Source organism: Penicillium chrysogenum (genome assembly GCF_028827035.1).
Source record: "Penicillium chrysogenum strain IBT 35668 chromosome Unknown utg000004l_segment0_segment0, whole genome shotgun sequence".
NCBI lineage: Eukaryota > Fungi > Ascomycota > Eurotiomycetes > Eurotiales > Aspergillaceae > Penicillium > Penicillium chrysogenum.
Window position 1 is genome coordinate 4,891,912 of NW_026622752.1, and position 20,153 is coordinate 4,912,064.

Consider the following 20,153-nt stretch of genomic DNA (forward strand, 5'->3'; position numbering starts at 1 on the left):
CCAAGTACCCAGACTGGGATGCAAAATGTCTGAGTCCTATGTCACTTTTTGGCAAGGGAAGTAGATCTAATTCGGTAATGTTGTTCTCGCTGCTTTCAAATACAGTTCTATCTTTTACATACATATTTTTGGAGGGGGCTTTTTTTTTTTTTTTTTTTTTTTTTTTTCATAATAGTAGTGCGATAGTAGTTATCCCCGGCGACCATTATCGAATTTAATATGAAAGGGTTTTAGAACGATTAATTAAAGGTGCGCAAGAAGCATAGCATGCTATTAATATGGGAAACTTGTATAGATTAGCTATGATGATGGGAAATTGAGTAGAAGCAGTGAAATAACTTCAATTTGAGCCTTTGTTTATTTCTTCAAGTAGCGAGAACAACAATACCTTGGCGAAAAGTGACAGGGAACTTTGAATTTTTGTATCCCACTGTACCTGAAGAGTATTTATCAAACCACTTGCCCACGAATGCGCACCTCTCGGGGTATGAAGCCCGTGAACTCGTATCTTCGGGAGCAGCACTGTATATGGTCAAGTCCGAAGACTAACTCGGCCCATGTCTTTAAAAAGGCATTTGTAACAAAACCGGCGCGTCCATTTCCATCATGCTTCCGCTCCAACGCTAGTAGCCTTTCTTGCAGTAGGTTCATGAGCCTCCTGTGCGTCTATGGCCGTGATCTTCTCCTCTTCTGCTCTCGGTTCTCACACTCATGTTGATAGACACCTCGTTCGACAACCAATCCGCGATCTCGAGAACAACGTCGATATGCTGGATCACCTTTCGCGGGTACTTGCACTTAGCTCCCAATACCATGTCCTCGGAGCAGCGATCGCCTTGTTCGCCTGCGCTTGCGCATATGCCCTGGTTGCACCTCGACAACCGCCAAAATTCCCCGCTCCACAGCTTTACGACGAGACTGGACCAATCGATCTCATAGCATTGGATAAGACAATTAAGGAAGGATTTCAAAATGTGAGTGAGAACCTATCGTGTCGCGAGAGCTGTATTAACAATCTCCACAGTACAAGGGTAAATACTTCACCTTGAAGGAGGCCCATGGCGAGACCGTCATCTTGCCGACTAAGTTCATGGAAGAACTAAAGGCTCTACCCGACAATATGCTCAATCTAGATGACGAGATTGATGAGGTATGTCTGCAAGCGCGGTTGAGCAGTGCGGTAGCTGATAATGGTGCAGCGGTTCCTGTCCGAATACAGCCTATTCACGACAACGTCTGTGGGCGGAAGGATCTCGACTGTGGTGAACAGTATCAAGAACGAGCTCACAAAGACTCTCGGTAAACTAACCTACACTGCAGCGTCTTTGATGTGGCTAAAGCTTTGCAGGTAACCTGATGGGCGATATACATGAAGAAGTTGTGTACTCCTTCCAAGAATTGATCCCACCTTGCGACGGTAAGACTCGGGGTGACTGGACCTGGAAACATAATTCACTAATCTTCTTTTCACAGACTGGACTGAACTTGACATCCAAAGTAAGCTTGTTCACATCGTCGCATTAGTGTCTGGCCGGATTTTTGTTGGCCTTCCAATGAGCCGTAACCAGGAATATCTAGATTGCATCATCGAGTTCACACTCAACGTTTTCTTCGCTGTACCTGAAATCCGGGCATACCCGCGGCTACTTCGTTGGACCTCACGGTATCTCAACACCAAAGTTCGAGCAGTGCACAAATCACTGGCTACCATGAGACGCTTGATGGCGCCCATCATCGATGACACCAAACAGCAGCTTGAAATGGGAACCGGGCCTCACAATATGTGTGCATGGAACATCAAGAACAGTAACCAGAAGGAACGAGCTAGCCTCAACATCCAGGCACAGATGCAGCTAGCGACAAGTATGGCAGCCATTCACACGACTTCGATGACAGTGACGAACGCAATTTTCGACTTGGCTGCCAGACCCGAGTACCTACAGCCTCTTCGTGACGAGCTCCAGGACCTGAGAGCGATCGAGCCATTGCCGTACCTCGATAAGACGTCCATGCCAAAGCTGCGCAAGTTGGACTCGTTTCTCAAAGAGTCCCACCGCCTTAGTCCGATATCCCTGCTGAACATGCGGCGTAAAATCGTTCAACCTATCACTCTTCATGACGGAACTGTGCTGCAACCGGGAATGCACATAGCTTTCCCTTTGCACCAAATTTCGAACGATGAGGACTTATGGGAAAATCCAAGCCAGTTCGACGGCTTCAGATTCCAGAAGCTTAGGGACCTGCCAGGTAACGAGTCCAAATACCAGTTTACGGCGACTGGGACGAATAACTTGGACTTTGGCCATGGTGTGCATGCGTGCCCAGGTCGCTTTTTCGCCGCGAATGAGATTAAGATGATACTTGTACATTTGATCGACAACTTTGACTTCAAGTTCAAAGGAGATATAGGGCGACCTGACAGCTTGTGGACACCAGGAGGCTACCATCCCGATCCAAGTGTGCGAGTGCTCTTAAAAAGACGTCTAAAGGCCTGAAAGGGATTTGGGTTTGCAGAAGAGACGCGGGTGACTTTGCAGGGCACCTGTGAGGATATCTACTAGAAGAATTTCTAAAGCACCTCAGTGTCACTAAAAAAAAAGGAAAAATAACAAAAGAATCCATTTGAATCATGGATATTCACGATTTGATAATTTGATAATTTGATGATTATTTATAGGCCGTAACCCTTATCCAACACTCAGCAAACTGTTGAATAATATACTACAGAGTAATACACTAAACAGCATGTAATAACAGAATTTGAATCTTTCGCAAAAAGGTGTCTGAAATAAAATTGTGATTTTTCTAATCTCTTCACACAGGGAAATGAAGCCGGACTTATGCATCTTCTTGCATCACAATTCACAAAGCATGCAACTGCTCGGATTGTCTCTTAAACCGGCAACGGGGGGCACACCGAAATGACTTGATTGCTAGCTATCCCGTTTTAGTATGTTCTTGTCGTTCCGGCTTTTTGCCTATCTGGGCATATTTCGAGTTGGGCGAATCCATCACAGAAGTCATGAAAGTCAAGGAACAACGCCATGATTCCCCGATGGCAACCAGCATCTATAGCTTTACTGCTCCACTTGGATACATTAAGGTGCCACCACGTCTCGGTTCGACCCCCAAGAGCTACTATGACATCTCTCAGCATCAAAGAAGAAGACGTCCCGCGGCTCGACGGCAAGGTGGTCGTCATTAGCGGCGGAGCCTCCGGTATTGGGCTTGCCGCTGCAAATATCTTTGCTAGAGCTGGTGCCAAAGTCTTCCTGTTTGACCGCAACCCTCCCGACAGTGGCGAAGCGCCTGAAAATTCGACTTTCATTAAGGCCGACGTCACATCTTGGGCTGAACTCAAAGCTGCTTTTGCCCAAGCAGGCCATGTCGACATTGCCGTGGCTAACGCTGGCGTCTCCGAAGAACAGCCATACTTCGAGGATACTTTTGACGAGCAGGGCGAGCTCAAGGAGCCGGGATTCGCGGTGGTAGACGTCAATTTCAAAGGTACCGTCATGTTTACCAAACTGGCGGTCAGCTACATGCGAAAGCAAGGGAAGGGTGGCTCCGTTGTGGTCACTGCTAGTGCGACTGGATACGCGCCTGAACAGAACTTGCCGGTGTATAGTGCTATCAAGTCGGGTCTGGTCGGTCTCGTTCGTTCTTTGCGTTCGACGCTCCCCCGTTTCGATATCTCAATCAATGCAGTTGCGCCGGCGGCGACCATCACGAAGCTACTCCCCATGGATATTGCCGGACCGCTCATGGCAGCCGGACTGCCCGTCAGTTCTGCTCACATGGTGGGTCTGGCAGTGGTTTATTCTGCCGTGGCCCGTCAGCCACGGATGGTTGAGACTTACGGCAAAGAGAATATGCTAGATCTGGAAAGCAAGTGGAACGGGCGCACAATTTTGACGTTGGGAGAACACTACACTGAATTGGAGGAAAAGTTGGCTGATCTGCGGCCGGTCTGGTTTGGCTGGCGGAACACTGACTTGACCAAAAAGCAGCAAGCTACAGCAGACTTCAGGTAGAAGTCGAGGTCCGTGAGTCGGGGGCTCGCCCGCAATCAAGTACAGTCACAAATGCTTGCCGCATAGATATGTGACCCTTATACCTACCCACGTATCCATCCGAGTACCTAGCCAACTACGTATCCAAGTACCTCTCCAAGTATTTGAACAAGCAGCTTTATACAAGTTATCCATTCAAGTAAGGCAGCTAAGTAGGTAGCAAAGAACTTGCCTAGCCCCCCCCACCCCTTTAACATATTTCTTTGGAAATCTTGCCGAGTGCTCGTATACATACCTCACGAGATGAATAAAAACCTCACCCGCCTTAGGATAGTACAGACACCTAGTGTCCCCGAATCACTCTAGATATTGGAGTGGGGAGTATGTGGAGCAACAGGCTTAAGGGGCGGCTGTGAGCCAAGTATATATCTTCTCTATAGCAGTATACAAACATGAAAAAGTAACCACATCCCACGATAAACATATACCTCGACAAGACTTTGGTGGCAGAGGAAGCCATGGAGAGCCCATCCCGAAGCTTTCATGCTGGGCTGTTGATGAACTTGAAGCCGCCAGGAGTCAAAGTTTGGAAGACCTGGTCTGGATCATAGCTCTCAGCGATCTCCCGCAGTTTCGGCAAAGCTGTTCCGTTCGAGAACTTCTGGAAGATGTCCTTGGTCTGAGTGGGTGCTGCGTCGTTCAAGTAAACAAAATCATAGTAAAGGCCCACCTTCTTCGCCCTGTTGTCGAGCTCATCGATCATGTCTTGGAAGAACTTGTAGATTGTCTCATCATCCTTGGCATCGGCCCAGTTACCGCCGTACAGAACAGCTAGTGAAGAAGTTAGTTCATGGATTGGGTAATTTTAGAGACAGTCGCAAGATGCTTACCCAGAACCCCGTTGCCGAGTGGGTCGTAGAGCCCTATCGGATCTCCACCCGAGGCTTCTGCGGCTCTGATCATACCAGGGGTGAAAAGCTGATAGGTATTGGTGACGCTGAGATCCGTCGTGGTCTTGATCTGCGGGTTTGCTGCAATCACGTCGAAGAAAGTCTGGTTGACCAAGTACACTGCCTCAGCGCTGGAAGCCAAAGCTGTGGACGAAAAAAGCTGTCTCCGATTTCCTACTCCAAAGTTCACAGGATTCGTGTCGTTCTCATGGCCCAGAATTGTCTTTCCAACACGGAAGTCCTGGAATGTAGAAGGTATATCGGTGAAGTTCTTGAGAGCAGCAGGTGCCGGGTCATCGCCTCTGTGCATATAGATACTATAGCCCGATACCTCGCCAGTAGTCACGTTGTACAGGATCGAGGGATCAGAATGAGCTGCGGGATCGCTGGAACCACCGGACGCAACAGCGTAGCTTGCGTATGCGTTGACCAAGGGATCCAAAGCGGAGGCGTCGTAGTAAGCGCTACCCCCCACATGTATGGAACCGAAAAGGTTGCCAAATCGAAGCGTGTGACAATACCAAAGTTGAAAGCACCGCCCTTTAAGGCCCAGTACAAGTCGGAGTTCTGTTGCGCATTTGCCGCGCATACAGTACCGTTGGCGAGCACAACTTCGTAATTGACGACACTGTTCGCTCCCCAACCGTGGTCTTGCTCAATTAGTTCAATTTTTCATCGAAGTGACCGGTCGATAACATACCGCTGTTGAAATAAGAGATACCACCACCAAGCAGAAGGCCAGACACTCCGACCTGTCCAAAGCGTCCACCGGCAACGGCAAGACTGTCTTTGGCAAGCACTTTGTAAACGTCCAGCCAACGGTTTCCTGCGCCAATCTGGACAACAGATTTGGAGTCGTCTGCGTACTGCACGCTATTCAGGCTGGTGGTAACGATGAGCACGCCATTGCTGATGTCGGCAGCGCCAGGGATGGGCATATGCCCTTGGGTGCGAACAGCAAAGGTCTGGTCAGCTTTACGAAGGATAGCCAGGCCACCAGCTACTTCCTCGGCCGAAGCTGGAGCAAAAACACACGTGGGCGTGGTTTGACAAGTCTGAGACCAGGGCTCTACACCATCAAGTGTTAGCCTCCTTTCCGCGTAGGGGGCTTGACATGCATAGGAGAGAGAAGATCATTACCAATTACATCTTCGGCAAAGACTGAAGATCCAGGGTGAATGGTACTGTTAGGGTAGCTTCGTGAGAGCTTCTTGCATGCATTAGCGCGACGGTGCAAGACGCTAGCCACAACACCCTGGCTAAGATGGAAAGACAGAGAAAGGGCCAAAAAAGCACCAAGAGAAAGCATAATGATTGTTTAGAAAGATACTGAAATCAAGATTGGAGCCAACAATATTAAGCAGAAAGGTACCATGCAGCTGCAGGGCCAGCATCTTTATGTACCTACCGAATCACTCCCGAGTATGCCCTTGTCCGTCAGCACAACTTTTACAAGCGCATACATAGTAAGGCGTCCTAATTTGCTAATTGCGGTAATGATTCAGTAATACGAAGCAGTTTAATCAATTAGGCCTAATTCGAAGTGGCTATTTTCTATGAAATTCATCCCGACATCGCCCTTTCACATATAGAGCCACGCTGGTACATTCCTGTCTCTTATATTAGGACCATACGCAAGCCTTTTGCTTATCGAATTGAATTCTCTGGTGGTTTATACCAGTCTACCCCACCGATATAGTGATTGTAGTCATTAATGGCAGTAGAGGTTTCTAGCTTCTGTATTATCTCATCACCAAAAGGGGCAAGCTGAATAGCTGCGTTTGTAGATTTTGCTGATGACCGCTTCCGCTTAGTAGTAGTATCTCTGACCCCTCTCACTCAAGCCAGGGTTGGTGCGAATCTACGAAGCCCAGCCGGCATGTCCTAATAGGGCCGGCATGTCCGGTACACTATTCCTTTGAGGGCGCTCTACCTGAATTTGCCGATTTAGGAAAATTTCCCAATTAAATCCGCAAATGCATACGTTCCTCGGCCCGACACATGGAAACAGCTGGTTATTGACCGGGCGCGAACTCGGAAAGAACACCAGATGTGACAGTTCGAATTAGTTTCATCCAGGTCGTCAGCGTCCTACGTACACGATCAATTCGAGCTCCTGATAAGACTGGACGAGTTTCCGAAGTCTCGTATTTTTCGACGATATGCTTCCTCGCACTTACTGAAAGCTGTTGTCCACGAGTATAACCCTTCAAACCCGGTGATCGTCGACATGGCTACCTTAACAGAAACCATTACTTCTCTGGCCCAACCGTTCGTGCACCTTGAAGACACTATCAATAGCCCTCCAGTCAAAGAGACAATCAGGCCCAGAAATGACACGACGATCACTCCGCCTCCTACTCAGTGGTCGTACCTTTGCCATCCACGAGTGAAGGAGGTGCAGGACGAAGTCGATGGATACTTCCTGGAGAACTGGAAATTTCCAAGCTTCAAGGCTGTTCGCACCTTCTTGGGTGCCAAGTTCTCAGAGGTTACTTGTCTTTACTTCCCTCTTGCACTGGACGATCGCATCCACTTTGCCTGCCGACTGCTGACCGTTCTCTTCCTCATCGATGGTGAGTGCGAAAGGACATGGCCTAATGTAGCCTTCACTGACGAGGTTAGATGTTCTTGAGCACATGTCTTTCGCGGATGGAGAAGCCTACAACAACAGATTGATCCCGATATCGCGTGGAGACGTGCTCCCGGACCGAACCAAACCAGAAGAGTTCATTCTCTATGACCTCTGGGAAAGCATGCGCGCCCATGATGCGGAGCTGGCCAACGAAGTTCTTGAGCCGACTTTCGTGTTCATGCGCGCGCAGACAGATCGAGCGCGTTTGACCATCCATGAATTGGGGCATTATCTCGAGTACCGTGAGAAGGATGTAGGCAAGGCGTATGTGTTCTCGCCCAGGATTCGAGCTCGTGATGCTGACCGTTCGGCCAGGTTGCTTTCGGCTCTGATGAGATTCTCGATGGGACTTAGATTCAGTGCAGAGGAGCTTCAGGGTATGAAAGCCCTTGAAGCCAACTGTGCCAAGCAGCTTTCTGTAGTCAATGACATATACAGTTATGACAAGGAAGAGGAAGCGTCTCGGACTGGGCACAAGGAGGGAGCCTTCCTTTGTTCAGCTGTGAAGGTTCTGGCGGAGGAGTCCAAGCTTGGTATACCCGCAACGAAACGCGTGCTTTGGTCTATGACTCGGGAGTGGGAGACTGTGCATGACGAGATCGTGGCAGAGAAGATCGCATCCCCAGACGGCTGCTCTGAAGCTGCTAAGGCGTATATGAAGGGCCTAGAGTACCAGATGAGCGGCAATGAGCAGTGGAGCAAGACCACGCGTCGGTACAACTAAATGTATAGACTCAGCAAGAATAGATAGAAGCATGAAGCGCGTTACAGAGATTAAGCTTAAGCAAGATGCATTGTGCGACCCTCAAACCCCCTTTTTAGGGGAATTTTGATGCCATGATACCTGAATTAGTACCGCTTTATATACCGCCCTAATACAGTGTACTGTGAATTGTCAATACATCCTGCCTAGATGAAGTTTTTGTACACCATACAAATCAGGTATCTCCATTATTTCCGGATATTTAGGTGCTTCAAGTTGTTATGTCATCCAGGCTCATGCCTGGTTTCCTAGGTGTCAGCCTCACTGTTTGCTAGCTATATTAGCTAGCTTCCATCTGTCAGAGAATCCATCTCTTCCTTCTTTTCTCCCCTTCCCCTTCTGGCTTTGCCAGATCACAAGTGCTTTAATTTTTCCACCCTTCTAACTTGAATCATTCAGGCATGAATTCTCCCTAAAAGAGCCGAACCCTGGCCCCCATACGTCTTCGTACCCTACCAGCCCTGGAGGTTACCTACCATGAGTCATCAAGTCAGCCCGACCAACAGGGGTTTCTTTGTTCCTGTCTCCCCGCTTGCCCGACTCGGGCTTATCCCGATGTCTTTTTGGCGATTCGTGCCGGCTGCTATCCTATTCCGGCAAAAAGACGAAACCACATTTTCAGCTCCCTTCTCCTTTGAGCAGTCGGCTGATGGAGTTAATCCTAATTGGACGGTTATAGTGCTGAATTTGAATCTGAACATACCCTTGCCCGATAAACGGTCTTAAGCAAAACCCGAAATAAAGTCCGAGGTTCGAACAGTCTTTCAGCTCTTGACCCATGTTCCAAGTCGTGCCAGTGCAAGTCACTCCATTACCACGCTCTCCCCCGCACCCTATATAAAGCCCCACCAGACATACACCCTCTCCCCAGCATCCACTTGCAAAATCAATCTACCAGCTATCCTCCATCATCACAATCACCATAATGGCCAATCCGCTCATTAGTAATCACCATGGCAAGAACGGCAAGTACACTCGGGCCTTCTTGGAGCAGAATGGGCCTGGAGACGCTCGACCTACGGCTCTTGACATTCTCAAGGACAACGACCGGATCGATAGCATGAAGGACAAGGTGGGCATTGCCGCCGCTGAAAACCAGAACTGGAATTGACCATAACCAGGTCTTTCTTCTCACCGGGTCCTCTGGAGGAATTGGCATTGAAACTGGTCGTGCGCTCGCCGCAACTGGTGGTAAAGTGTATCTTGGCGTTCGTGATTTGGAGAAGGGAAAGCAAGCTCTGGAAGAGATACTTGAACCCGGTCGTGTGGAGCTGCTTGAGCTAGACATTGGCTCAATGGAAAGCGTCCGCACCGCGGCCAAGACCTTTCTGTCCAAGTCAACCCAGCTCAATGTCTTGGTCAACAATGCGGGGATCATGGCATGCCCAGAGGCGAAGACAGCGGATAGCTTCGAGTCGCAGCTTGCAATCAACTATCTCGGCCACTTCCTTCTCTACAAGCTACTCGAGCAGACGCTCTTGTCCAGTTCCACACCTGAGTTCCAATCCCGCGTCGTCAACGTCTCTTCCGCTGGCCATCACATGAGCTCTGTTGTGCTCGACAACATTAACCTTGAGGGGGAGTACGAGGAGTGGAAGGCATATGGCAATGCCAAGACAGCTTGTATTTGGATGACGAACGAGATCGAGCGCCGATACGGTTCAAAGGGTCTGCACGGCCTCTCGTTGATGCCTGGTGGTATTGCCACAGGCCTACAGCGCCACGTCGACCCGGAAACGTTGAAGCAGTGGGGTTCAAGTGAGCCTGCGCAAAAGTATGGGAAGAGCTCGGCTCAGGGCGCTGCCACAACCATAACGGCTGCATTTGGTAAGGAATGGGAAGGCAAGGGTGGTGTCTATCTGGAGGATTGCCAGGAAGCTGGCCCGGTCCCCGAGGGTGGTACACTGGCGGTCGGTGTTGCACCACACGCCTTCGATCCGGAGGGCGAGAAGAAGTTGTGGGATTTGTCTCTCAAGATGTTGGACTTGTCAGAGTAGGGTGCAGAGGGCACATCTATTGAGGACGTTTTTAGGTTGATCGGGGTGGGAAAAGAGGTATTTACAGTGACGATCCGGGGAATTGGAAGATACTTGAAGGGCAAGGTACAGCGCCTCGAAACTCCAAGACACGTGGCGCAGTAGTCAGGACCAGGACAATACGGCAATGAAGGGAGCAATCCACCAATATTGGCTACGGAGGCTGCGCCCTAGGCCTACTCGCCCCATGTGAGAAGTCTGGTTTGGTTAGGCCTTGGACCAGGCAGCTCAAATGGGGATCAGTATCCGAACGTGATATTGATTTCCGGGATTGCGATATCCTTCGGGGTGTTCGCCGTGATCAAGGGCGCCACTGAGCACTGTATTTAAGCTGGCCAATGACCGTTGGGCCAGCAAACGTCTTGTGTATTGGAATTTTGACCTGCATATTTAAATTGGTATAAGAGAGATTGTAATACGATCGAACGCATGCGTGATACAATCTTGAGAAGGAGACGCTCTTTCAAGAGCAGGATCATTTTTTGTTTCATTCCAATGGATTTGCTGATAGAAAATGTAGAGATCCAGTGGCACGAAGGTCTTACAGGCGGTATTTGTAGACTCCTCGGTTTGTCTGGTTGCTCACATGCATCGTTTTGCACCAGCTCAGCCGTGTCTGTCCGTGACAAGTGTTGAGAAACATTGGTGAGGATGTCTGCCCAAATGAGGCATGTTGGAACCACTCTACCTCAACTAATTTCATTGAGCAAAAATCAAATGCAGGCTGGTAAGTCAACAAGCAACACTTTCTATAGATATATTATCACACTTTTTTCCTCCTTCATCTCCCTGGTAGTAACTATATAGCCTCAAGATTTCACCACCTAAATAGCTGTATCCCCATGCCATTATGCTATCCTAGGTAAGGACTGCCACATACGACCATAGGGTGTGGAAAACAGGGCTTCCCGTCCGCTCAGCCGTACTTAAGCCACACGCCGGTGAGTTAGTAGTTGGGTGGGTGACCACCAGCGAATCCTCACTGTTGTATGTTTTTGTTTCTTTTTATTTTTCGATTCATTAGCCAAGTGCCCTTGCCGCTTTACTACCTACATGTAGTTATAACCAGCCATTTAGCCCGAACCCGCGGTTTTTAGAAGGCGATTGGCAGATTTTACAATCACTTCCGGGGTAGGTAAAGTATATGAATTATCTAGGTCGACCCAGGTAATCTACATATGTTCTGTTCTTTCGCCTTCTGCTGGGCTTTTCTTTTGTCCAGCCAGCCCGGGAGAGAGCGCGTTTTTGACGCTGGGTGATGATGGTAACATACTGAACTCATCCTATAGGAAGATGGCCATCTCTTCGACACATAGGTAAGGTTTTTAGCGAGGTGGTTACAAAGGACATCCAACATCACAGGAGTGATGATCGCTAGTCGGCCAGCGGGAACTGAGGGAGATCTCGCACTGCCGAACAACCGCATGTTCTTGCGTATGTTAGTGATGGAACGCTCACTACACTTTGCCACCTTCACCATTTGGGACGTGGTAAGTCTGCCTGCTGTGTATCATATGGACAACGATCTTACGCTGCCATTTATTTACATTTTTTAAGACCTCATCTGACCCGACCTCCCCTGCTCATGCTCAAGAGTATATTCCGTCGTAACCCGAATAGCCATAGGATCCTGCTTCCCAGCACCAGCCGGCACCTGCTGATTCCCCTCAAGGATATACTCCTCACTCCCCGCATCAGAAACGCGACTCCCCTTATTCGTGTTCAGCACATCATCCAGCTCAAACCCCCCACTCTTCCGAGACCGCGACGAAACAAACGTCTTCGTCTTTCCGGTCTTCGACCCTGTTGCATTGTACCCGTCGCTGTGGTAGTACGGGTTCTTGGAGTTCTTGCGATGCGAGGAGCCCAGCCAGCGCGTGTTGCGGAAGAGCGGTTTGATGCCGGGTAGGGAGACGACGATGGCTGCGACGAAACATTCGCGGTCTGCCCAGCCGAGGGCTGTGCCGAGGTTTGTGATTGATGAGAGGGAGTAGTAGGCGCGCAGGATTGTCGAGATCATAATGAAGATTCCTGAAGAGAACATGACTACCAGGATTATCTTGCGTTGGAGGGGGATTTGGAGTTTGGCGAGGATTGGGATTGGGATCAGGATTATGCAGGCGTCGGATCTGTAGGTCATGGTGTTAGGATGGAGTTCTTCGGTTCTGGGAATTGGGCCTCTTAGGGTGACTTGCAATACGTTGAAGACGGCGATGACAACGTAAAGAGGTTCACGGAGTGTGCAGTTGTCTGTTTCGGTTAGTTGAGGTTGTCGTGTGGATATGACGAGACTTGCCTCCTGCGTATGGTTTGATCTGCCAATTTCGCGTAACCGGGGTGCAGAGGCAGATGTGTGTTAATAGGCAAATCAACCACGTAACCACGCAAAATGCTGAAGCTGATGTGACGAGGTGACGGTGCCAGGTTCCTTCTCTGTGAAAGTTTAGACGTGCTCAATGCTCACATAGATCGCTGATGGGCGGCACATTGACATACGTGAGTTTCCAGTAGAGGCAAAGAAGAACACCCTTCAGGCACCAGATATAGCAGATGTACCATATCCAATTCATGAAGGCCAGCTTCGATCCGAGGATCATATGGGGGATTTTGCTGTCTGGGACAAGCATAGCTGTTTGCTCGTTTAGTCCGATGTTGTTGCCATACACTCCTATTTGAATTTTAGCTGTGCTGTAAGAAAGTATGATCATTCATTGGTGTTTTACCCAGGAGATAGATGATAGCAGTCAGCATGGACCAAAATATCTGTCATGGCGCTGTCAAAAGCAAATCCAGCAATGTCTGGATAAACCGTACATACCATGCCAGAAACAGCAAAAGCATCATCCAGCCGGAGGCCGCGAATGCCTCCTACGTATAGTCGAGCATATAGCCGGACTAGGAGGAAGACCATGCCTATTCCATATTCGGCGAAAGTTTCAATCGTCAAGGCATCGGCGGACATAATGAATATCGAGAACAATGACAACGTCCAGTCGTGAAAGGAAGAAAAGAAAGCACTTTGAATGCCTTGGCAAAGTATATCCCCGAGAGACAGTATGGAGAAGGATCTCCCGGTATTAATATCAACCAGCCACAAGCAACGGCGCGATCAACTGGATCTATCACCTTTAAGCTTCTCGAGACAACATGAAACTCGCTTGGTGCCTTCGCGCCGATCTACTTCAAGATCAGGACAAAGGTATAGGAGACAGATCCGTTGTAGGATCTGTATGCCGTCCAGTCCACTAGACCCGAAGGACGTGTCGTCGGTGATCGATCGATATTTTCGCTGCTTGTAACCCACTCTGATATACGATCGCAATAATGGGGACACTGCTACGACATACGTATACTGTCCACCGGGATCATCTGCAGCGGAACACATTCCTGAAAAGGATTTGACAGGATGCTACAGGATTTATACTTTTGTGCGGAGTACAAGGATTGAAGTTTTTTTGCCTGACAGCAATACCCCTATCCAGGACAGACTTTGTCAGGCCCCAATTTTTGCTGCAGGATTTGGACAGGGGCGATTTGCCCCACGAAGGATTGATATGTGGAGTCTAAAGGGCTTTGGGTTCTCAGTGGAAAAATCAAATTATGCAGTTATGCATCAGGTTTCTACTCTTGAATTGTGACTATCGAAACCAATAAGACATTGAATAGAATGTGAGACATCAGCTCGTCTAGATGAAAGAATCCAAACAGTGGAGCTATCAAAAGACGACTGTTACTCGCGAGATGATAGGCCTGGCTGTTTCACGCCGGAGATTGTCGGGACTGACCACTTTAGGGCTTAAGAAATGAGTACTCCGTAGCCGTGTTGTGGGGATTCTAATGGCAAAGACAATCATAGCCCGGTATGGATTCATCGCTACATAGCCATCTAGAGAACCTACGAATGATATAAGAGTTCGTCCAACACATGGCAACTCAGCCTACACAGTATCAAAATTCCTCGAAAATGACCAAAGTCGCATTAATCACAGGAGGAGGTGTGATAGATCCCCATAAAATCTACGCAGACAAAAGAAGCTAAATCCAACGCATTCACAGCCAGCGGGATGGGTTTGGCCGTAGCCAAAGCCCTATCCTTACAAAAAGACTGGGAAATCTACATCCTCGACATCAACTCAGAGCGCGGAGCCGAAACAGCAAAAGAACTACCCCGAACGACATTCCATTACGCCAATGTGACCAAATACAGCGACCTTGCTGCCGCGTTTCAGAGCATGTTCCAACAGCACGGCAAGCTGGACTTTGTATTCGCAAACGCAGGTGTCATCGAACGAACCAATTTCTACACCACACCACAAGCAGAGAACGACAGGGATGTGTGCCCGCCACCGGAACCGGACCTGCCGTCGATCGACGCTGATTTGAAAGGCGTTGTTTTCACGGCTTATTTGGCCCAGCACTATTTCCGTCACTCGCCTCACAGGGGCCATGGCGGGAGCTTGGTTATGACTGCCAGCTGTGGTGGGTTGTATCCGTCTTCCTATTCGCCGCTATACTCTGCAGCCAAATGTGAGTCCCCTTATGTTGTACCCAGTACAGTATCACCCCTGTTCCCCCGTGTACTATTGTACCATCATATGATATCAATCTGATATATCTACCACGGCATCCATACTGCATATCAACTACGATGCTATTTTTTAGTTTCGCTTAAACGACCGAGACTAACACAGCCTAGTCGGCGTGGTAGGATTCATGCGATCAATCTCGCAACACTTCCACGCAAGCGGGATCCGCGTCAACGCCATCTGTCCAGGAATTGTGCGCACCAATCTTGTTGACTCAGCGGGATGGGACAGTTTCCCACCGGGCCGATTCATCGAAGTGGAAACGATCGCCCGGCTTGTGCTTCAGCTCGTGGATGGTGGTGAACCCGCGGGTCGGGGGTTGACTGATACGACTGGCAAACACTTGCCCCTGGAGGAACTGTATGGAGTTGCGGTGGAGATTTCCGATAGCGGGTTTTACTTCCGAGATCAGCATACCTTTTGTGACGAGGGTATGCGTGAGGTTATGGACGCAACGGTGGTCGAGAATCAGGTGGGTGCTGTCCTTAATGGTTAGCGGGATCCCGTTCGGGGATAATATACCGTAAGATCATCCCACTTGTAGGTGCAAGTGGTTAGCCTTATTGTCGGACTGTTTCCGTCTCTGCAATAGTTAATGATCCTCGTTACGATCTTTGGGATTTCTTCGCGTTTGTCTGTACTTTTTTCTTTCGGGTTGGTATGAACTCTTATTTGAGACACCGTTGAGATCGTCCCGGATTTGTATTCACATACAACACATGAGAATCAAATAGGACTAACTTCGGCGAAATACCGACTTTGTCCGATAAAGGGGAATCCTGCAGAAGTTTCCACATTAGAAATGGCCCCCAAAGAGAAACACAAATAACGGCAAATACACGAGAATGTATATTGTACTCCACTGCTTGCAGGGATGTTTAATCAAATCGGCAATTTTGCAACACTATTTGTACAGAGTAGGATTCTTGAAGTATTCCGTGCTCTCGCTGAGGATATCCATTGATCATCTAGGCCAATCAAGTAGTGAGGCGTTGAACTCGACATATCAATTCTCGGCTCGTACTTTGTGCGGAGTACCCATATCGACGGAGCACTCTGTATGTACGGAGTACGGAGTACGGAGCACATGAACTGACGGTCCGGGACGAGCATCACTTCCTTGTGGAGTCACTCGCGCATCACCGTTGCATGCCAAGTCACAGACCGTTTAAGCGTGTATATTGCAAGACACGGGCCAGTACCGAGGCTACTGGATTTTAAGCATGTCTCGGAACACGACAGCTTAATTAACGAGAGACAAAAGACCATCTGACACATGATAGATCACATTTTTACGGCCGTTAGAGACCCGCGCGGAGAACAAACCCCTGTTTCCGCGAACAAGAAAAATGCGCGACAGCAGAAACAAAGTTATTATTGGCTCGCTTGCTAATATTTGACACGCAAGGTATAAGCTCAAAGGCGAAGATCGTCGCAGCCCGTGGTGGAGCCAATCTGTACTTTTTCTTTTATAACGCTAGCCAGTTAGGGCAATAGTACTCCACGCGGCATGAACTTTGACTCCGAGATGCTCATGGGATGGCGTCCGGCAGCCCAGAAACTTCGCCATGCGACATGCGGAACAGTGGCTCCCAGACTGTGACAGCCCGCTTTGTGATATGACCATTTCCCGGTTTGGGCATGTGGTAGTAGATCAGCTTGTCGGCTGAGCACTCTAATATCTCACCCGCCATGCCGGTCGAGTCTTCTAAGAAGGTTTCGTATCCTCTGAGGACGGTCTGCACTGGAGTGATACTAAGTTAAAGCTGATGTCAGTATTGTGCATGGATGCTCGAAGGCCACACAGGATCTCACCATTCAGGAGTGACAGCGGCAATCATCTCGGGTGGCACAATGGGCGTGTTCACAATTCCCGGCATGACACAGTTGATCAAAATATTTTCCTTTTGCTTCAGCAACGGGGCGACGCCTCGTATGAAATGATTCACTGCAGCCTTAGTGCCGCAGTATACCGGATACGTCTTGTGGGGAAAGACCGCGCCAATACTACCCGTGACGACAATACGACCACCAGGCTGCGGGTTATGGCGCATGAAATGGATTGCCAGCTGGGTGCCATAGACAACCCCCTTGTAATTGATGTCCACGACGGACAGGTCTGGTGCCGGCGGGATGTTGTCAACGCCGTTGTTCTTCGAGCCGTAGATGTAGAGGGAAGACGTATCGACAATACCGGCATTCGCACATAATGCATCAATACGGCCCCAGAGGTGATGCACTTTGCTGAATACACTTGCGTACTGTTCGTAGTTGGAGACATCCGCAGCAAAGAAGTATGCTCTGTCCTGTGGCAGGTTTTTTAGGAGGGCCTCACCGGCCTCCTGGCGCCGACCTACACAAGCGACCTTCCATCCTTTCGAGCAGAGGTCCTTGGCGAGGTCAATTCCAATTCCAGACTGTAAGGGATCTCTAGTCAGCGACTGATAGCGGGTCCTGCGTAGTCGGTTTCATTGTACTGACGGTGGCCCCTGCGACGATAGCCACGCGGGTTTCGGTATATGAGCCCATCTTATGAGTTGAGATGTGATGGTGTTGGATAGTCAATGGGGGAAGAAGTTTGATCGAGAAAAATGAGACAAAAATCCATCGGATCATAGTGTCCGACTCAAGTCTCGGGGATTTGCCCTCATATTGTAGTGGATTTAGCGCGAGACGATCCTGGGCCATTGAGTAATGAACGCCCCCTCTCTTCATACGACTGATTCATAGAGTTTATTGTTAAAATTGTTCCTCTTCCCCGTTTCCCCTCTGCATCCATTGCATTTTCAAATTCCAGCATGGCTGTGGATACAGAAAAGGATTCGGTGCAGGCTGGTTCTCCAATGGAGACACCAGGCTCGCCTGTCGATGAAACAACTGAGCCGGTTGTCACTTCGAAGACATGGATTGTCTCGATGGTATGTATGTGACCAGTCAATTATGTTGTGCATGCTCATTCTGTGCATATAGATTCTTTCTTGTGGTTATGGCCTCTCTTTCTGGCCTATCCCGGTGGTGTCGGCAATTGGCACCATGATCTCTGCTGATATGGGGGATCCAACTGGATATATCTGGTTTGTTCCTGTGTGTATAAAGATTGTTCAAAGGACTTCATGCAAAACTAATCCAATCATAGGCGTGGACTATCTCGATCACCTGTGCATTCTTGATCTTGTATGCTTCTGAAACACCGATATCTTCCCACCCCCAAGCTTATTTAAATTTCGCAGTGGCCCAAACACCGATCTTTTAGGCCGACGTTGGTTCTTAGTTCTGGGAAACCTGGTAAATTGGATCACTGCCCAGCATACAACGCCTCTTAACACTCCTCTAGGTATGCTTCATCGGCCATATTGTGGTGGCATCAGCCAAGAGCACCAACCAAGTCATTGCCGGGCTGGTTGTCTCCGGCTTTGGAGGTGCAAACTGTCAGGTACGAGCTCTCCAATCCTTCCTCATCTCCTTTTGAACTTCCAGCTAAAAGGTCATTCACAATATAGATGGCCGCATTCGCCCTACCAGAACTCCTCCCCAATAAATGGCGACACATCGGAGTTGTCATCGCCGATCTCACAGTCTACATAGCCGTCATCATCGCACCAGTGACAGCCCGCTATGGCTACGAACTGGGTACCTGGGCCTGGAACTTCTGGGGCGTAGCCATCTTCCAAGGCCTCTCATTCTTCGGCCTGTTATTCCTCTACCACCCGCCCAAGCACCCGTACGCCCAACCCCTTCTGACCCAACCCCAGTGAAACCACCCAAGCTAACCACACAACCCAGCCTCGGCATCCCATACAAAGAAGCCTTCAAATCCCTAGACTACCTCGGCGCCTTCCTCTTCATCGGCGGCGCAGTCCCATTCCTAATGGGGATCGTCTGGGCCGGCGTATACGACTCCAACGACGTCCATGTCGTCGCCCCGCTAGTCGTCGGAGCGGCTGTTCTCGTCTGTTTCGCGCTGTGGGAGTCCTTCGGCAAGCTGAAATACCCACTAACACCAACCTATGTCTTCGCCAGCTCGTGGGGCCGCGACTTCACGGCGCCGGTCATTGCCCTCGGCGTCGTCAATATGTTCTACTACTCATCTAGTATCCTGTGGCCGCAGATGATCACGGTGTTCTATACGAATGGCGGTGCGGACTGGAAATACTCTGTTATTCTGTCTTTGCCGCAGGGATTTGCTATCTTCTTTGGTGCTATGCTTCTGACCTGCTTTGGTAGTAAGCTGCGACATTGGCACTGGCAGCTTACCGGGTCTGTGTTTGTGATGGTTGTTTTCGGATCGTTGCTTGGTATTGTTACGCCGACTAATAAGGGGACTATGATTGCCTTTATCTTCCTCTCTCAGGCTGGGTTTGGTTGGGCCCTTTATTTGAGTATTGCCATTACGCAGATGGGTGTTGAGCATAAGAATCTTGGTGTTAGTGGTGGTATCTCGGGGTGCATTCGCTTCGCAGCTGGTGCTGGTAGGTTTTCTGTTCTCGTTACTCGGTTTTCTAACTCATACTGCTCTTGTGTTGGATCATGCTAATTCTCACCCTCAGTTGCGACCTCGATCTACCAAACTGTCTACAGTAACTCATTGGCGAAATACACGGCTATATATGTCCCCTCCGCTGCCATCTCCGCGGGACTCCCGGAGTCCAAGGTTACCGACCTAATGGCTGTGGTATCTCAGGGCGCTGCTGCGATGAAGTCATATAGCCCTGCTGTGGTAGCAGCAGTAGAGGCGGCTCTTAGCCAAGCCTACTGCAAAGCGATCTTGTAAGCGCCCACAATAACACCACTCTTACCTGCACTCTCCGGAAACGGGACAAAGAAACGGTTTCTAATGGTCTCTTCTAGTGTGGTGGCTATGGTATCGATGGCCTTCGGCATCTTGGGTCTTGCCGCTTGTCTATGCTGCAAGGATGTTGATTCGAAGATGACCAACAAGGTGAGTGGAATTCTTTTCGGTTTAGGATTAATCACTGTGAGCACCACTAATGGACCGCTTACTTTAGATCGAGGTGTACCTTGAGAACACAGATCTCTCCGACCGAAACAAGTTCCATTAGACCAAACTGTCTGCGTAGTGCTTTCGTGCTGTGCTAACGTGGTGGTGAAATAATTTCCCCTTGAGCAAAACAAGCTAGACGAGGGTTGCTTTTGAGATATACAAAATGCA

The 20,153-nt window shown here is 49.2% G+C and overlaps 10 protein-coding genes across 10 annotated transcripts; 6 read left to right on the forward strand and 4 right to left on the reverse strand.

Annotated features, from left to right (window-relative positions):
- Positions 1-668: 668 nt before the first annotated feature.
- N7489_007818 (cytochrome P450) lies at positions 669-2,495 on the forward strand (the record flags this gene model as incomplete). Its single annotated transcript, XM_056713568.1, has 5 exons — positions 669-974; positions 1,025-1,150; positions 1,200-1,299; positions 1,349-1,417; positions 1,474-2,495. 5 exons carry the CDS (start codon positions 669-671, stop codon positions 2,493-2,495), a joined length of 1,623 nt encoding a protein of 540 aa, XP_056567283.1.
- A 645-nt stretch (positions 2,496-3,140) lies between these two features.
- On the forward strand, positions 3,141-4,034 carry N7489_007819 (uncharacterized protein; the record flags this gene model as incomplete). Its single annotated transcript, XM_056713569.1, has 1 exon — positions 3,141-4,034. The coding sequence occupies one exon, from the start codon at positions 3,141-3,143 to the stop codon at positions 4,032-4,034; it is 894 nt and encodes a 297-aa protein (XP_056567284.1).
- A 520-nt stretch (positions 4,035-4,554) lies between these two features.
- N7489_007820 (uncharacterized protein) lies at positions 4,555-6,272 on the reverse strand (the record flags this gene model as incomplete). Its single annotated transcript, XM_056713570.1, has 5 exons — positions 4,555-4,844; positions 4,904-5,427; positions 5,520-5,613; positions 5,664-6,032; positions 6,104-6,272. The coding sequence occupies 5 exons, from the start codon at positions 6,270-6,272 to the stop codon at positions 4,555-4,557; spliced, it is 1,446 nt and encodes a 481-aa protein (XP_056567285.1).
- Positions 6,273-7,193: 921 nt separating this feature from the next.
- On the forward strand, positions 7,194-8,322 carry N7489_007821 (terpene synthase family protein; the record flags this gene model as incomplete). Its single annotated transcript, XM_056713571.1, has 3 exons — positions 7,194-7,539; positions 7,589-7,862; positions 7,914-8,322. 3 exons carry the CDS (start codon positions 7,194-7,196, stop codon positions 8,320-8,322), a joined length of 1,029 nt encoding a protein of 342 aa, XP_056567286.1.
- Positions 8,323-9,286: 964 nt separating this feature from the next.
- N7489_007822 (uncharacterized protein) lies at positions 9,287-10,358 on the forward strand (the record flags this gene model as incomplete). Its single annotated transcript, XM_056713572.1, has 2 exons — positions 9,287-9,433; positions 9,483-10,358. 2 exons carry the CDS (start codon positions 9,287-9,289, stop codon positions 10,356-10,358), a joined length of 1,023 nt encoding a protein of 340 aa, XP_056567287.1.
- A 1,188-nt stretch (positions 10,359-11,546) lies between these two features.
- Positions 11,547-11,877, reverse strand: N7489_007823 (uncharacterized protein; the record flags this gene model as incomplete). The annotated part of the gene is made up of 2 exons (XM_056713573.1): positions 11,547-11,669; positions 11,710-11,877. 2 exons carry the CDS (start codon positions 11,875-11,877, stop codon positions 11,547-11,549), a joined length of 291 nt encoding a protein of 96 aa, XP_056567288.1.
- Positions 11,878-11,949: 72 nt separating this feature from the next.
- On the reverse strand, positions 11,950-13,359 carry N7489_007824 (uncharacterized protein; the record flags this gene model as incomplete). The annotated part of the gene is made up of 4 exons (XM_056713574.1): positions 11,950-12,647; positions 12,862-13,065; positions 13,121-13,160; positions 13,216-13,359. 4 exons carry the CDS (start codon positions 13,357-13,359, stop codon positions 11,950-11,952), a joined length of 1,086 nt encoding a protein of 361 aa, XP_056567289.1.
- A 1,002-nt stretch (positions 13,360-14,361) lies between these two features.
- Positions 14,362-15,479, forward strand: N7489_007825 (uncharacterized protein; the record flags this gene model as incomplete). The annotated part of the gene is made up of 3 exons (XM_056713575.1): positions 14,362-14,392; positions 14,454-14,924; positions 15,094-15,479. The coding sequence occupies 3 exons, from the start codon at positions 14,362-14,364 to the stop codon at positions 15,477-15,479; spliced, it is 888 nt and encodes a 295-aa protein (XP_056567290.1).
- Positions 15,480-16,515: 1,036 nt separating this feature from the next.
- N7489_007826 (SDR family oxidoreductase) lies at positions 16,516-17,512 on the reverse strand (the record flags this gene model as incomplete). The annotated part of the gene is made up of 3 exons (XM_056713576.1): positions 16,516-16,738; positions 16,799-17,400; positions 17,465-17,512. The coding sequence occupies 3 exons, from the start codon at positions 17,510-17,512 to the stop codon at positions 16,516-16,518; spliced, it is 873 nt and encodes a 290-aa protein (XP_056567291.1).
- Positions 17,513-17,781: 269 nt separating this feature from the next.
- N7489_007827 (uncharacterized protein) lies at positions 17,782-20,043 on the forward strand (the record flags this gene model as incomplete). Its single annotated transcript, XM_056713577.1, has 10 exons — positions 17,782-17,901; positions 17,954-18,067; positions 18,120-18,157; positions 18,214-18,268; positions 18,318-18,416; positions 18,484-18,704; positions 18,767-19,452; positions 19,531-19,750; positions 19,832-19,922; positions 19,990-20,043. 10 exons carry the CDS (start codon positions 17,782-17,784, stop codon positions 20,041-20,043), a joined length of 1,698 nt encoding a protein of 565 aa, XP_056567292.1.
- Positions 20,044-20,153: the final 110 nt, after the last annotated feature.